General features: G+C 49.0%; 2 protein-coding genes and 1 long non-coding RNA gene across 4 annotated transcripts in view; 1 reads left to right on the top strand and 2 right to left on the bottom strand.

The window, feature by feature from the left end:
- MEGF8 (multiple EGF like domains 8) overlaps positions 1-11,421 on the bottom strand; it is a 54,254-nt gene extending 42,833 nt beyond the window's left edge. For both annotated transcript variants that reach the window (XM_081921864.1, XM_081921865.1), the window contains exons 1-9: positions 11,305-11,421; positions 9,117-9,380; positions 7,677-7,840; positions 7,156-7,362; positions 5,775-5,955; positions 5,523-5,611; positions 4,104-4,326; positions 2,816-2,996; positions 809-954 (exon numbers count right to left, since the gene is read on the bottom strand). In XM_081921864.1, coding sequence (XP_081777990.1) covers positions 809-954; positions 2,816-2,996; positions 4,104-4,326; positions 5,523-5,611; positions 5,775-5,955; positions 7,156-7,362; positions 7,677-7,840; positions 9,117-9,303 — 1,378 coding nt within the window. In that variant the 5' untranslated portion in view covers positions 9,304-9,380; positions 11,305-11,421. The remainder of the gene's footprint in view (positions 1-808; positions 955-2,815; positions 2,997-4,103; positions 4,327-5,522; positions 5,612-5,774; positions 5,956-7,155; positions 7,363-7,676; positions 7,841-9,116; positions 9,381-11,304) is intronic.
- Positions 1-17,396, top strand: part of LOC309376272 — a 152,813-nt gene that overhangs the window by 54,081 nt on the left and 81,336 nt on the right. The window lies entirely within an intron of this gene.
- Positions 16,256-17,396, bottom strand: part of TMEM145 (transmembrane protein 145) — a 41,421-nt gene continuing 40,280 nt past the window's right edge. The window contains exon 15 of the mRNA XM_081922161.1: positions 16,256-17,347. Coding sequence (XP_081778287.1) covers positions 17,126-17,347 — 222 coding nt within the window. The 3' untranslated portion in view covers positions 16,256-17,125. The remainder of the gene's footprint in view (positions 17,348-17,396) is intronic.

Genomic DNA, 17,396 nt, shown 5'->3' with positions numbered 1-17,396 from the left:
TTCTGATTGGCTGCAGGAAGCTCATGCAGACAATCGGAAGCCACGGAACCCCCGTCAGTCATTCGGCTTCCAAAAACAGTTCGCAAACCGCAACACTCACTTCCTGGTTTGTGGCATTTGGGAGCCACAATGTTCAAGAACGAAGCTGTTCGAAAACCAAGGCACGACTGTACTTATGCCCTTCCTTCAATACAGGCTTTTCCCTTACATAAACTTTACAGGAAATGGAAGTTTTGGCAATGTTAATTTAACAATACCGTACTAAACTTGGTAACAGGGTCGCCAGTTCTTTTTCCTGGCTCTGCTCCTGTGCCTTTAGCACCAACCTGGATATGCAGCAATTTAGCACATGGAACTTTGCCTGGCATGTAAATAAAACGACCTGGGGAGCCAAGGTTCTGTGTCTCAGGTTGTCGAAGGAAAAGGGTCAATGCGAGGAGGGCAGGGGTTTGGGGGAATGGTAGAAAACTGGTTTGTATTACCTGCACCAAAAATGATTAGGAACAGAGGAAGCTGCCTTATACTGAGTCAGAACATGAATCCATTTAGCTCAATAGTGTCTGCACAGACTAGCAGCGGCTCTCAAGGATTTCAGACAGGATTGTCTGCCAGCCTTACCTGGAGATATTGATGGGGACTGAACCTGAGAACTTCTGCATGTCAGGCAGATGCTGTGCCACTAAGCTACAGCCCTTCCCCAAATTCCCAAATATTCAGTATTGGAAGAGGAAGGAAAGATCTGACCCCCACCCCAATTCTCACATTCCTCCACACACCCCTGCCCTCTGGTTGAAGAGGCCATACTCACCATACACAACCATGTAGTTGCCAATGACTGTGGCAGAGTGAAAGGCCCGCTCTCGAGGTCCCCGATGCGAGTCCTTCGCGCGCAACGTGCTCCAATAGCGCAGGTCCACATGGAAGAGGTCGGTGGTGTTCACTCGCACGCTGAAGCTGAGGGCAGGAGAGTTTCAGGTAAGCTTTTCTTCCTGCCTTGGTCAGACCACACCTGTGGGGCTACCTTTGAAGGTGACCCGGAAACTACAACTAATCCAGAATGCGGCAGCTAGATTGGTGACTGGGACTGGCTGCCGAGACCACATAACACCAGTCTTGAAAGACCTACACTGGCTTCAAGTACGTTTCCGAGCACAATTCAAAGTGTTGGCGCTGACCTTTAAAGCCCTAAACAGCCTCGGTCCTGTATACCTGAAGGAGCGTCTCCACCCCCATCTTTCTGCCTGGACACTGAGGTCCAGCTTTTCTGGTGGTTCCCTCACTGCGAGAAGCGAAGTTACAGGGAACCAGGCAGAGGGCCTTCTCCGTAGTGGCACCCGTCCTGTGGAACGCCTTCCCACCAGATGTCAAAGAGAAAAACAACTACCAGGCTTTTAGAAGACATCTGAAGGCAGACTTGTTTAGGGAAGCTTTTAATGTTTAATAGGTTATTGTATTTAAGTGTTCTGTTGGAAGCCGCCCAGAGTGGCTGGGGAAACCCAGCCAGATAGGCGGGGGTATAAATAATAAATTGTTATTATATTATTATTATGGAATCCTGTGTCCAGTTCTGGGCCCCACAAATGAAGGAGGATAGTGACAAGCAGAAACGTGTGCAGAGGAGGACAACCAAGGTTATCAAGGGCCTGGAAACCAAGCCTTATGAGGAACGGTTGAGGGAGCTGGGTATGTTTAGCCTGGAGGATGAGAGGAGATACGATAGGCACCTTCAAACATCTAAAGAGTTGTCACACAGAGGATGGAGCAAACTTGGTTTCTCCAGAGGCTAGGACCCAAACCAATGGACTGAAGGTACAGAAGGAGATTCTGACTAAACATAAGTAAGATGTCTTTCTGACAGTAGAATGGACTCCATTGGAATGTTGTAGACTCTCCTTCACGGGAGGTTTTTAAGCTGTGGTTAGGTGGCCATCTGCCATGGATGCTTGAGTTAACATTCCAACTATACAATTCCAGCTCTACAAATCCTATGATTCATATCACCCCCTTCATGTTTCCATCATCTCAAGTCTGCCCACAGCGTAAGCATCAATCTCATTTTGCCCAGAGGGACTGTTTATTTTAACACATATGTTTAAATTAGAATTGCTGGGTTTTTCTTATAGTTAACGTGAGTTGATATGGTCTCTTCCTTTTTCCTTCCTGTTATATTTGCAATAAGAATAGATTTGAAAGGAAGCAATTGCACCCACAAGCATTGACTTAATAACCTGAGAAGAAGGTGGGAACTTAGCCTATATCAGGGATGGGGAACATATGGCTCTCCCAGGGTTACTGGACTACAACTCCCATCAACCCCAGCCAGCAAGGCCAACAGCTAGGGCTGATGGGAGTTGTAGTCCAGTGCCACCTGTAGGGCCACAGGTTCCCCATCCCTTGTCTATATGCCAGCTGTACCAACCAAGGCAACTTCCTGCATCAATAGGGCTGAGGAAGTTGTAAATCAAACCCCCAAAGGCCTTTTGCTCCAGTTTTCCTTGATGTTCTGAACAAATAAAAGATCTACTTCTGCTATATACATATCTTCCTATATACATAGAATTGTAAGGCTGCCATCATGCTGCAGTCTGAATGGCCACCAATAGAAAGCTACGACTGGGTAGCAGGCAGCCAAGGGAAGGTGTTCAAAGGAGCAGGATGCGGGACGTTTCACAGAGGAGTGTGCAGGGGTGGGTGAGGTGTAAAGGGAGGAGGGTTCGGCCACTTGTAGGGCAGATAGGTGGGGTTGGTTGGTGGAGTGAGCAGGGGTGGCAGCCCCTGGTGTGTATGCCCACAGTACTCCCAGTTTTCTCTTTACCGAGCAGTTGAGGGTCGGTGCCCGCCGTAAACCAGGAGAGTGCGGGAGGCTGCGTGGAACACCATGGAGTGGCCTGCGGCTGCGGGAGCCTTGCCCCCTGAGGGCACCACCAACTCCCAGCGCCACATCCTCAGATGGAAGCGGTACATCTGTGAGGAAAAGACATCCACCGAGGTGCGGCCTGCACAAAGGAAGGGAAACAAGTTAGCAGGGCTAAGAGCGCCTATTTCCAGCTCTGGCTGGTTCACCGGCTAAAGCCCCCTTTTGGAAAGAAGTGACTCAGCCACCATGCTCCACGCTCATGTGACTGCCGGGCTGGGCTGCTGCAATGTGCTCTGCATGGGGCTGCCCTTGAAGACATCTCCGGTCCGAAACACAGCAGCCAGGTTACTTGACTGGGGTTCCATATAGAATTCACACAGCAACCTGCTCTAAAACAGCTGAACCGGTCACCAGTTTGTGTCCAGGTCCAATTCAGGGGGTTCACGTGAGTGGTTAGAGCCCTGAATGACTTAGCACCTGAATATCTGGGCAATCAGCTCTTTTCCTACATACCCTCTCGGGTGTTAAGATTGGCAGAGGGGGCCAATCTCCTGGTAGTTTTGCTGCCCTCAGAAGCTCAGGGTGTGGCAGCCCAGGAGAGGGCCATCTCTGTAACAGCTCCATAACCAGTCACAGGCAAACTTCAGCCCTCCAGATGTTTGGGACTACCATTCCCATCATCCCTAGCTAACAGGACCAATGGTCAGGGATGATGGGGGTTGTAGTCCCAAACATCTGAAGGGCCGGAGTTTGCCTATGCCTGCCTAAGTCCCTCCCCACAGCCGTAACAGGCACTTCCATTGTACCATTTCTGTCACGTGTTGAAGCTGCACTTATTTACCTCTGGCTTCTGACAACTCAGATCCCACCCTAGTCTTCTGGTTTCAGGACTCACCCTAGTTTGGTTTTAGATTATTTTGACTGATTTTAATCCTGTGTTTTTATACCGTTGCCACCCACCCGGAAATTTATGGTGACAGGTAGCTAAGGAATCCTATTATTATTATCATCATCATCATCATCATCATCATCACCACTATTATTATCATTATCACTATCAGTGGGTGAGGCAAAGTATTCCAGTACTCTACTTTTCCACGTCCTGTTCAAGTTGCTGCACTTCAGGTTATTGGAGGCTTTTAGGCAGAGATTGGATGGCTATCTGGGATGGATGCTTTAGTTGAGATTCTTGAGATTCTTGCATTGCAGGGGGGTTGGACTAAGATCCTGTGATTCTTGCTCTCACCTCCAAATACGTAAAGCCATTCATTCACCACGGCAGAGGCGTGGCCGGCCAGCCCAGGAGGTGGAGGAAACCAGGTGGTGTTGAGGGGCACCAGCTCCTGCCAACGGCCTTCCCAGGGCAGGTACATCCAGACGTCGTTTGTAAGAAAGCCGCTGGCCAGCTCGCCCCCAAAGAGGACCAGGAAGCCCTCCCATGCCACGGCGATGTGGGAGTGGCGGGCCGACTGTAAAAGGGGGAGGACAAAGGAGTTAGACAAGCGGGAGGTAGAGGATCAAGGCACAGTGGGGCAGATTTCCCCCCAGGGCCATTTCACACATGAAGCAGCTGCAAGGAAGGCTCAAGGGGCAGCCTCCTGGCTCTGAGATAATAATAATAATACATTTTTATTTATACCCTGCCCTTACCGGGCTCAGGGCAGCTAACAACAAATTTAAAACACTTAACTGATGCAACAAAAAACAGCATAAAATACAGTATAAAACGTGAATAACAATAAATTCAGAATTCAAAAATCAATTTAGGGGGGAAATCCATCCAATAAAAATTAGATGATCGCCAGAGCTAGCTGTCTAAATTAGTCCTATTTGGGCCAGCGAGGAGACCAGGTGAGAGTTAGCTGTGGGATCCCAGAGTGGGTAATCTTCATAAAAAGGGGAGGGGGAGGAAAGGAAGGAAGGAAGGGGAATAAAAGATCGGGCTAAGTTCAAATTGAAAGGCAGGCGGAATAGCTCTGTCTTACAGGCCCTGCAGAAGGAAGTTAAATCCTGCAGGGCCCTGGTCTCATGGGACAGAGTATTCCACCAAGTCGGATGTGTGCAGACACACATTAATGATGATGCAGTCACACATTACATTTTTATGAGGATGCTATAAACATCTCAGGTTCATGGGCCCTAAAGGGCCTTGTTTAGATTTTTTTAATCTATACTTATTTTTAATAGGTTTTTTTAAAAAAAAAAAACTTCATATTTTAAAAAGAATGATGCCAATTTTATATATACAGTGGTACCTCTGGTTACGAACTTAATTCGTTCCGGAGGTCCGTTCTTAAGCCAAAACCATTCTTAACATGAGGCACGCTTTCGCTAATGGAGCCTCCCGCTGCTGCCGTGCCACCGGCACACGGCTTCCTCTCACATCCTGGGGCAAGTCACAACTAGGGGAATCTAGTTCCAGCTAAGCAGAGCACGTTACCCAAAGCATCCATAAGGGGGGTGGTACGTAACACGAGGTTCCACTGTACTGTACTAGTTTTAAATTGGTTTATGGGTTTTAGTCATGTTTTAGTTATCATTTCATTTATACACTGCTTGATATTCCCCCCCCCCCGAGCAAGTGGTTTATATATTTTCTAAATAAACAGAATTTTAAAGTGCCGCATAAATCGCTGCTGGGCGACAAAGGAAAGAAGATGCTTACCGGAGAGGGGCTGAGCACTCGCCGATGCCAGACGTTGGTGGTGAAGTTATAGAAGACGAGGTCCCCCAGGGCCGTGTTCAGATCCAAACCTGGAGAGGAAGAAGAAAAGCCATGGGGCTGCAGAACAGGAAGGAAGCGCCCCCTGGAACTGCAGGAGGGAAAGGAAGCACCCCAGGACTGCAGACCCCAAACGCCCAGAGCGGCTCCCTTCCTTCCACCCCACAGGAGTGGACAACTGGATTAATTTCTGACCTCCAAAGATGTACAGTCCTCCAGTGGAGGGCAAGAAGGCACCAGCCGCTGCCGTGCGGGGCCGGAAACTAGGATCCCGGGCACTGACGTTGTACCACTTGCCGGCTCCTTGGTTCTCGCTCAGGGCTAAGTCACAGGCCCGGCCCACAAAGCCAGGTTCGCACCGGCAATGATCTGAGCCCTGTGGAGAAGCAGTACACCCTGTCAGGACAACAAAACCTAAGGCTCCCTGCAAAGTGTCACTGGCCCGCAGGCAGGGAGGGGCAACTCATCTCAAGGGGGAAAGGTAGCCCTTGTGCCTAGTAGTCTAGGCTTGAAAGCAAAACTGCAGATATTCGAGAGACGTCCGAATGAGATTTCCAAGGTTAGAGACACAGAGCAGGCCCAGATCTGGTGCTTGCAAAGAGTTCCCCAAGAGAAGCAAAAACCAGGGGGAAAATAGGGCAAAATAACAAAAACTGCAGAATAAGATTACACAAAGTAGCAGAGATTAGGCAATGTTGTTGTTATTATTATTATTATTATTATTATTATTATTATTATTATTCCCCGCTCATCTGGCTGGGTTTCCTCAGCCACTCTGGGCGGCTTCCAGCAAAATATTAAAATACAGTACAATAAAACATCAAATATTAAAAGCTTCCCTAAACAAGTCTGCCTTCAAATGTCCTCTAAAAGTCAGATAGTTGTTTTTTAACATCTGGTAGGAGGGCATTCCACAGGGTGGGCGCCACTACTAAGAAGGCCCTCTGCCTGGTTCCCTGTAACTTCCCTTCTCACAGTGAGGGAACCACCAGAAGGCCCTTGCAGCTGGACCTCAGTGTCCGGGCTGAACAATGGAGGTGGAGACGCTCCTTCAGGAATACAGGTATACCGAGGCCGTTTAGGGCTTTAAAGGTCAACACCAACACTATGAATTGTGCTCGGAAACATACTGGGAGCCAATGTAGGTCTTTCAGGACTGGTGTTATGTGGTCTTGGCAGCCACTCCCAGTCACCAGTCTAGCTGTTGCATTCTGGATTAGTTGTAGTTTCTGGGTCACCTTCAAAGGTAGCCCCACGCAGAGCGCATTGAAGTCCAAGCGGGAGATAACCAGAGCATGCACCACTCTTGCGAGACAGTCCAGAACAGAGAGCTGTGCAGAACTCAGTTGTTCCTGGAAGTGAATTCGGATTGTCTCTCCGGTTTTTTTATTTTGCAAAAAGTGTGCCCCCACTCGAGAAATACAAGATGGAGGCTACCGGAGAAAGACAGGAGAAAGCTGTGTCTAGGGCAAGAGGTTTGGGGTGACCACCCCCCACCACACACACACACACTTGGCTGCTACAAATACTCTTTATGGGGCAAGCATGGGGAGATCCGGAAAGTCGCAAGTCTTACCTGGCTGCAGCTGCCATGGCTCTGGCAGTAGGTGACGCAATCAGGCATGGAGCAGCCCTCGCCGCCCCAACCTTGGAAGCATGTGCAGTGCCCGTCGTTGTCGCAGATCCCGTGTCCCGAGCAGCCCATTGGGCACAGCGAGACCGTGTAGGTAGCATTGAAGCCCAGGAGGTTGTAGTTGGCGTCACTGAACAGGTGCAGCAGCATCTGCCAAGGAGTTAAGAGGGCAGGATGGTGCCAAGATCGCAGCTACATGCCCCACGTGAAACCCAAGATCACAATTACACGACTCGCGTGTCCCTTAAGAGACCACAGCTACGTGCCCCGTGTGCCCCTCAGAGTCTCCACTCCTCTCCCCAGGATGCAGTAATCTCCAACCTCATCTCAACAACCACTCGTAAGTGGCCACCTCCCAAACCCCAGAGCAAAACCTCCAGGCCACGGAGCCCTTCCATGCCCACTGGTCCAGGCCTATGTCTATTGGTTGCAACTTGACTCCATCCAACCTCTGGGGTCAGTACCTTGCCAGAGGTGGCCTCAATGGTGGGGGGCAGGGTGCTGCCGCTGAGGCTGGCCAGCAAAGGGCTGCTGGGAGAATCTCCATCGTAGATGAACAGGTAGTCATAGGTGCATTCAGTGTCCATGAACATGAACGTCAAGAGGATGCGGTAGCTGCTGCTGGGAGCTGAACAGGGAGCAAAAGTGGGGCGGGAGGGTTAGAATACCAGGCACAGGACCAAGAGTGTGTTTTCATCATTTCCTAACTCCTGTAAGGCAGGGGGTACCAACACAATTCCCATGAGCCCTGGAGGGTCTTCCCCTGGAGCCCACTAAGCTTCTTAGCCCCCTTGGTCCAAGAGGCACTGAGTGGGGTCACCTTTTGTCCTGTGAAAAGTGCACAGAACTTTTCTCACTTCCTCTTTCACCTCTATGGGGACAAGGTTCTGCATCGCCAACAACTGTGTGCTAGATAGGTATTCAAGAAGGGACAATTCCCATTTCTGCAGCAGGAAAAGTGAGCACTTGCAGAATTTCTGTGCACCATCTAACTGCTGGGAGGCACAGAACCCCTCCATCACCCTTCTTCTGATCACACGACTGATATATTTGGCAGGACTTCTCAAATGTATCATTAACCGGCTGATTTATATTTAAAGGTAGAAACAAATGGGCGGGGAAAACGTTTTTTTATTATTGTCTTTATTTAGTTATTAGATTTATATACCACCCTTCATCGTAAAATCTCAAGGAAGTTCACTGAATAAAATGCAAGATAAAAACAAGTAAATACAGTCATACCTCGGGTTAAATATGCTTCAGGTCGAGCATTTTCAGGTTACGCTCCACGGCGACCCGGAAGTAATGAAACATGTTACTTCTGGGTTTCGCCACTCGCGCATGCGCAGACGGTCAAAATGACGTCGCGCGCATGCGCGGAAGCAGCGAATCGCAACCCGCGCAGGTTGTGTTCACTTCAGGATGCGAACCGGGCTCCGGAACAGATCCCGTTCGCATCTAGAGGTACCACTGTAAGTAAAACAAAACAGCAAAATAAAAACACTTTCTTCCCACAGACACGTTTAAAAGGCTATAGAATATTAATCAGCTAAAGGCCTGGCTGAAGAGGAATGTTTTTGCCTGGCGCCTAGTGGTGTTCAATGAAGGCGCCAGGCAAGCCTCCCTGGGGAGAGTATTCCACAAATGGGGAGCCACTGCAGAAAAGGCCCTGTTCTCATGTTGCTACACTCCAGGCTCTCATGCACAGGAAGAAGGGCCTCAGAAGATGATCTCAGGGTCCAGGACTTGGGTTGCTGGTTTTGTTTGTAATTAAAGTCTCTGTTCTATCCTACTTTTTATTTTTAGTTTAGGTTGTTGCAGACAGCCACCATAGGACCTTCGGATAAAGGAGGTAGATTTATATACTTCCAATAATAAATAAAGAAGCCTCCCCAAATTCCTACCTTCCACTAGCCACTCGCAGTTGCCGTTGACAGAATAGTTGCCCGGCCCATCCGTCACATAGCCTGACGCACTGCGCAGGACCTGGCGGTGCCCCTTACAGTCGCCACCGCTGGCCCAGCGGATCCCACACAGGGCTAAAAGCAGCGTTACCAGCAACCTCAGGCAGCCGTCCAATAAGGAGTCCATGATGGGGTTTGGATCTCCCCACAATTCGGAGGCTGCTCAGCACAGTCCAAAAGGTGAAGGGAATGCCATAATCCAGCCTGAAAGAGCAGAGAAGAACTTGGGAGGTCGGGCAGAGTACAGTGGTACCTTGGGTTACATATGCTTCAGGTTACATATGCTTCAGGTTACAGACTCCGCTAACCCAGAAATAGCGGGAGGCCCCATTAGCTAAAGTGGTGCTTCAGGTTAAGAACAGTTTCAGGTTAAGAACGGACCTCCAGAACGAATTAAGTACGTAACCAGAGGTACCACTGTATACTGTTTATTTTCATTTTTATCATTGCCATCATCCTCACTGCCCGTTGCAATTTAAAATCACAAAAAATTAGGTGGATCCTAAAAACATACACCTCAAGTGCCAAACTAATAATAATAATAATAATAATAATTGTATTATTTATACCCTGCCCATCTGACTGTGTGCCAGGTACATTTCTGTGGGGAGGGAGTTCCACAACTTAGGGGCTGCTGGAGAAAACGCCCTCTCCCGAACCACCATCCCACCAAAGCTTCTGAGAGCAGTGGAACAGCCAAGATGGCCCAGAGAGATTTTGGGGACACAAGGAGAAAGGCAGGGAGTTGTTTAGCACAATAGAGCAGCTTTCACCAACCCAGTTCCCTCCAGATGTTTTTTGACTACAGCTCCCATCAGCCCCAGCTCCAGCATCTGGAGGGCACCAAGTCAACGAAACTAACTTTTGACAAACCTCCCATTCTCAGAACGTAGACATGGCTCAGATCCACAACTTGTTACAAATGCTGAATTCGAGTAATAGGTATAGGACAGGACAGGATGTAGACAGAAAAAAGAGAGATGTGGCGTAAAGGGGACGGTGCCTCAAACTGCAGTCAGGGCTTTCCAATCCTTTCTCACAAGCAGCTTAAATTTAAAGGAGCCATTGCCAAGCAGGTGCCCTCCAGATGTTTCGGACAACTCCCACGGAGGGCGCCGGCTTGGCAAAGGCTGCCTTACACCAATAAGAAACCCACTCCCCATAAAGCAAACCGGGTGTGTACATGCAGTGCTGTTTTTCGGGGGGGGATGCAGGGGTACGTAAACCCCTAAACATTTTGTCAATCTTTGTACTTCTGTCCATTTACTGTATTTTCCCCGATTTGAATTCTAAAATGGTGATTTTCTTGCGTCAAAATGACAGTACCCCAAACATTTTTTTAAAAAAAGCACTGTGTATGTGTCATGTGTGTGTTTAGTATCCTCCCACCCACCCCCAAAAAAAGGCTTTATGGGAGAAGGAAGAGAAACAGAAGGGAAGAAATTCCCTGGAACTGGTCCCAGCTGGGGAATCAAAACAAGTTTCCTAGGAGGAAACTTAGGTCCAGAGCAGGATTTTTTCCCCTTTTTCCTTTTAAGCATTACTTCTGGAGTTACAGGTCTTTGAAAAGGAGGAGACCCTAAAGGGAGAGGGGAGTCCCTGCTAAGTCTTTGGGGTTGTGAGAATCATACCCTCGAGATGCCCAGAGGGGCTGCAGCATGGAACAGAAATGCGCCTACACTGTGTGTGTACAGTATATATAGAAAGGGAGGTTCACGAGGAGAGCCCAGGAGGCGACGTGTGTTTGTGGGAGAGGAGAAGGGCTTATTGTTTTTGTTTTGTCCTGCCATTTGTTGTGAATTTCGTGTGGGGGGGGGTTTATCTTGTATTTCTATACTGTCACCCTTCACCAGTAAATCTCAGGGCGGTATACATAATTAATAATAACAATAACGAATGATGAGTGGGGCGAACGTGGGGGCCGGGAAAGGGATAAATCCTGCAAACGGGTGACTTTGCAGCCAGGGGACTCTCTGCAGGAGGAAGGTGAGGGTCAAGGGGGGGGGATCTATCAGGTGAGGTCTATTAGGGTGGCCTACGAAGGGGGGACCATGCGGAGGCGTGCAATGAGGGGGGGAATGCGGGAAAGGGGGAAGACCCACCTCGCCCGCCCCCCGAGAAGACCCACCTGCCGCCGACTCCGCTGCCCCCGCGGCCCATAGAGAGGCGCAGCCCGGGACCGATGAGGCGCAGCGAGACGACGGGGCCAGAGCGGCCCGCGGGAGGAGCGCGGCGCATAGAGAGAGGGATAGAGGGGAACCGGAACGCGGACGTTCCCTGATTTCTATGGAAAGGCAACGGGCGATTGAAGAACCATAGAGGCCGCAGGAGGAAGCGAGAGGCTAGAGCGGCGAGTTCTAGGCCGGTGTGAGTGTGCGGAGGCCGCCGAGGACCGTTGTCATGGCAACTGGAGGGGCCGGAGGCGGGATGTTTATTTATTACCATGAAATGTAATACACCCGCTCATTTGATTATGTGTAGTGATTAATCATTGTTATTTTTATAATAGTTGTTTTTAATAATGAAAAAAATCCCGTTTACAAAGAGAATAGCGAGTTGGGATTGCTGCTGTTGGTAGATTCAGGCAGCCTTGTCTTCCGAGAGCAGCAGCGCAGAGCATGTGCAAAGTGCCGTTCTCCTGAATTTGGGTGTGTGGGGGGGTGGATTTTGTAGATTTTTCGCACGCACCCGCAAAGGCTTGTGAAGCTCATTATTTAGCGCGTGGACAGCGTAGGCGCAAGGTGTTGCAGGAAACCCCTTCCCCAATCATTCAGTTTGTACAAATTCGACACACTCACACACAGCATAAGCTTCTGTTATAAATTCATAGAAAATCACCCGTACATCGGATCTGTACCGTTCCACTTTTATTTTACACCATGAAGGAAGGACTATCAAAGGGGGGGGGGGAGAGACTTGACACAAGGCAGCCAACACGTCCACAGGGAGCCCTACCCAGTTAGCATGCCAACCTTGATGGTCCTAAACAGAAAATCATTACACTCACAAAGGACCTGCATATGGAAGTGGATTCAGTACGGACTGAAACAAAGGACAGTGACCAGCCCTTCCCTCTGGGGCAGGAAACAGTGAACTCCTCTTTGTCCTCAGGAATGTAATCATGGGGAGTGGGGATGAGGAACCCGACAGGTGACAAGACACTCAGGTTACCACCACAACTCCTCCCTGAACCCCTCCTCTTTGTGATGTGTCAATGATGTAGTCTTAGGGGTGTAGCATGAGGGATTAGTAGCTAATAAAAGTTGGGGTCTTCTTTTGTTCAGGGCTTCCACCTTGCTTCATCCTGTGGTGAGTCGGAGTCCCGTTGCGACAGTCTCAATAAAGACCGAGCCTACTGGCTGCTGTTTTGCTCCAATTGTCCTGGTTGGTGTCTTTGCTTTTTGTCCAAGGGAGCCCTCGGATTTCTCCGTTAACAAAGGCATGGCCAAACTTGGCCCTCCAGCTGTTTTGGGACTACAGTTCCCATCATCCCTGACCACTGGTCCTGTTAGCTAGGGATGATGGGAGTTGTAGTCCCAAAACAGCTAGAGGGCCAAGTTTGGCCATACTGTAGGGTGAAGGTTGCCTGTGCATGTCCCAAGGGGGATCAGAGGCCACGAGGACAGTGGCAGACGCACAGATGCCGGCACAGACTTCTGCGAAGGCAGCAAGGAGGCTCCTCCCGAAGCCTACGCGGAAGGGATGGAGCAACACACCCACCCACCCTACCAAACGGCTGTTGGGCAGGGGGACACAATATTTGCTAATCCTTTGGTTGGAAGGAGCTTACCAAGAATGCCTCTCTGTCTCCTCAGAGATTCTGCATCCCGCATTACCAATGCAAAGATGGCACATGAACATGTGCAAAATTATTTTTTTGTGATCCATGTTCACTTCCAGATTGAATGCCCAACTGAGCTTGTGTGTGTGTGTGTGTGTGTACGGTGCTAAACCATGAGAAGGGAACCTTTGGCCCTCTGGATGTTGCTGAGCTACAACTCCCAACAGCCCCAGCAAGCATGGCCAATAGCCAGAGATGGTTGGGAGTTGTAGTTCAGCAACGCACTCTTGCGCTAGACCGTTGATCCACAAATGTATGGTTAGCTATTGGTCACTGTATTGCTGTTTATTAATGGCTGAATGAAATAGACTGATATTAACAGGCTTGTGGGTTGTTATGCTTCTGAATGCTCTCCAGGAATTCAGGAATCTGGGGGTACTTATTTTTAGAAATAGAGGAAACAACAACCCTTTATTTTGAACAGGTGTCTCCACCCACCACGAGAAAACTGTATGGTTGATTAATGCAATGGACAAGCTGATGAGCTTGGCACATATATGGAACTCTGAAAGGTAAAAAGGTGAGAATCCATTGTCCAGTATTGGAACGTCTGTTGCAGAATGCCTTCTCCTAGGAATGACTGTTTTGGTATCTGTTTTGTTGTTGTTGTTTCATATTTATATACAAATATTTTTAAAATATGTTTCCATTCACCATCCTTTGTCTACGGGGTGTGGGTGTGTGACTCTGGAATTCACTGCTAGTCGTGTGCAGTGCACTCATTACAAATATGGTACTCTTCAGACATTGGCTACCACAACATTAAAATTATTCCTCTGCTATCCAAGTCAGTATAAACGGCAAAGATTTAACAACCAAACTCTCTGCTACTCAGCCCTCCCAATGCTTTTCACCCCCATCCCACCCAAACATGAAATAACACACAAGTCTGACTTACACCAAGTCAGAACACTGGTCAACTTATCACAAAATTGTTACTGGCAGAAACCTTTCAAATATCCAGATAGTAGTTGAGCCATTTCCAGCTCAACTACTTAAGATCTTTCTAGGTGAAGATGTGGAAAATTGAACCTAGGACCTGACCTTCTACATGAGCTGTACCACTAAGAGGACCATTCCTTACCTTGATGCAATCACTGCAGAGCTCCCTGCAACATTCAACCCACAAGCACAGTGCTTGACAAAAGTTGCGAGAATCCAAGTGTGGATAACGAATCGAACAGATGCAATAAAAAGCAGCTCAACTTGAGAAGGGGAGCTATTTGTGCCCAAGTCTCAACAGATACATTTCTATTTATTGCTGCAAACCAGCTCCCAGGGGATTTCCCCCCACAACAGATTTGCCGATAGCAGTGGTAAGTGCCTCCTGTTCAAGATGCTGTTCAGTTGCAAGCTGTGCAGAACTACGGGTCTTGTTGAAGTTTGAAGGAGTTTGTTCTAGACCTGGATGCTTCAATGCATTTTCAACAAGAATGACGGAAACTACGTGTGCTACCTGCAGGAATCTGGCTTCTTCTGCATCTTCCACACCCAAGAGGAGGCACTCACAATAACTGGGACAATTGCAGTCACACTTGAGATTGTGAGAAGTCCCAGAGTTTACAGGGTTAATAGCTCAAGGGAAATGACATCCAGTCCCCCCCCCCCTGTGTTTCACTTATGAATGTGAACTTACTTTTACTTTCCATTTTTGCAGAGGCAACATGTCGTTGCTCTCTCATGGCTGATTTATTGTTTAAAGCTTCGTAGAATAGAAGAAGCTGTGCACGAGAGTTTTACTGCAGTGCTGCTAAATCCTTACACACAGGCACACGACTGCTGAAGAAACTCCGCTGTAGCCGGGAGAGGCGGAATGACTCAGCACCGTGCAGAGAAAGCATTGGGCGCCATTGCATTTTCTGAAGAAGATGGGTCCGACAGTCAAAACAGACAAGTCAGTTCCCGTTTCACTCAACAGAGATCCGCGCCATTGTGACTCACCAAGATGAATGAAGGGCACCAGTCACACACAGTGGCTGCCACCCAAGTGATTGACACCCCACTCCCTGTGTTTTGTCGGCCTGGAAAGTCACTCCAAAGAGGAGGAGGTTTCACAGACAAGTGCTTCTGGTAGAACCATCACTAGTCGTTGGCAGGATGTGTTCAGCTTGGTGGGTCTCTTAACTTGCCCCCCCCCCACAGCCTGTGTTAGATTTTGCTCATAATGAAGTGGAAGGATGAAGCTAACACCATGGAGATTAGATGGTGGTCGAGCCACTTTGGGATGGCAATGTTTGCCCAGCCACAAATACAGGGTGTGGAGGAACCTTCATACAATCACGGACATCGTTGCAACCAAGGGCAGAGAAAAATAAGCAAACATGGAACTGGTCATCAGTGGAAGGTTACTGTGGAAGGATGTGTGGTTCCAGAATTGGCCTCCACAGTCACTTACAGACTCATTGTTAAAACCATGTTTATGGGAGACAATCTTATTTGACTACGAGTGATCACCAAAGAAAGAGAAAGATTGTTGTGTTGAATTTTGAGGGAACCCTGAAGAAAAGAGTTAAATACATCCTATCCCTGTCCCTCACTAGGCATAGCTATGGATTATATACAGTTGCCAGCCGACCAGGAAAAAAATAGTTTGGCTGCTCATGCACCTTTAAAAGCAGCTTGATCTGCAGAAGCCTTTCACAGCATGGGGATAAGCAGAATCTGTTCCTGTTGAAGAATCAGCTACAAGGGATATGTTGTGAATGTGCTCTATCTTTAAAGCACCTTCGAAGCACCTTCTTTCCCTCAACAAATTTTGGGCACTGTAGTTTACTTCTCAAGGAGTTACAGTCTTTAGCAATCCTTAACAGACTACAGTGCCCATGATACTTCAAGGGGGGAAAGGTGCATCAGGTGTACTTTAAAGGTACAGTTTGTGTCCACAACCTAGTTCCAAAGTTAGCAGCCCCACAATGAAAAAAGTGCTGTAGATACAGTCTAAACAGCACATCTAAGCCACAAATTCCAACCTACTTTAAACCAACATGAACTGTATTCCCTAGTCCTTTCAAAGAGCTCGAGTTCCTAGGGTTCCTTCTTCGGAAGCCGTGTCACTTCAAAAAAACATGTTTGGGACTGGCAGTACTGCAGATGTGCCCTGAGAGAGCAAAGAGTTTAATGTGACCATCAGCCTTTTTGTATACACGGCGATGATTAAAGTTTTCCATGCCCAGTTTCCAATTCCTCCTTTCATGGCCACCTGTTTCCCCCAAAAGAGCCACATGCCTTCACAGTGAGATAAAAACACAAGAATCCTCTTTATTTTGGCAAAAAAGCCCACTCTGGTGGATTTCAGAAATTCACCGTCATCAGGGAGCAGAACCCACAGCACCGTCACGGGGAAGGGGAGGAGGGGAAACACCGCCCCCGGGGGCGGGGTGTCAAGGAAACGGGAAATAGGGGATGCCTGCTACCACTGTACAGTAGCAGGAAAAGGGTAGCATCGGAAGGGAACAATAATACAGGAGAACATTGTTACAAGGCCAGCCTGAGCCGGGATGTCTGCAGTCCCTCCCATCTGCATCCAGGCAGGAGAGTCGTTCAACCACAATGGCGGCTGTGAGAAGGCTATGGTGACCTCCCTTTGGGGTCAGACTGTCTACAGGGGAGAAGGCAGCCAAAGATTGGCCTGTCGCTCTGACAGAAATAGGGGTGGAAGAAAATCACGCGCCGGTCACGTTAATCCAGTTCCTGGCTTCCCCCAGTGGCAGGCAGTGTACAACCATAGCTTGGGGAAGGACAGGGATGTATCGTACAGATAGATGTCTTTTAGGCAATTAATTAGGCGAGGAGGGGAGTCACGCCCTCCGTCGTACCGGGGGGGGGCAGGAAGATGGGGGGAGTGGGGGGAACCCCAATTCTACCCCATGCCAAGCATCCAGTGTCCCTGTACTCTCACTAAACTCTGGCATTCCAGGGAGACAACAGGATAAAATAGCCCTCTGATATGGTAGGACACAAATTGGAATAGAAGATGGCAGAAGATGGAGCGAGGAGGAGGGGGCCCAGAGGAGAAACCAGGGTTGGGGGTTGAGGCAGGCCCCCCCCGAAAAATGTTGAGAAAGGAAGCGTAGGAAGCCACAAAGGATCAGGACAGTCAAGGAGAAGCCTAGACGGGCCGGGCGCCTGTCGTGTGCATGCTAAAATACTCGGTGTAGCCATTGTGCTGGTGGAGTTGGGGCGCATGGAGCTGATAGGGGGGCGGCTGGCTCTCACCCCCCAGGGACGGTTTCAACAGCACAGGGGCACCGCTGAGCTCCGAGGTGGTGACCACGCAGCTGGGGGTCAGGTTATGGTCGGCGGATGACGTCTCCTCCACCTGTTTGCGGGGCTGGATGGGAAAAGGCAGAAGGAGAGCCACGTGAGAGCGGACAGGGGTG

This window comes from Podarcis melisellensis (assembly GCF_964234715.1).
Source record: "Podarcis melisellensis genome assembly, chromosome: 8".
Lineage (NCBI taxonomy): Eukaryota > Metazoa > Chordata > Lepidosauria > Squamata > Lacertidae > Podarcis > Podarcis melisellensis.
This window is presented reverse-complemented; position numbering and strand designations above follow the sequence as displayed.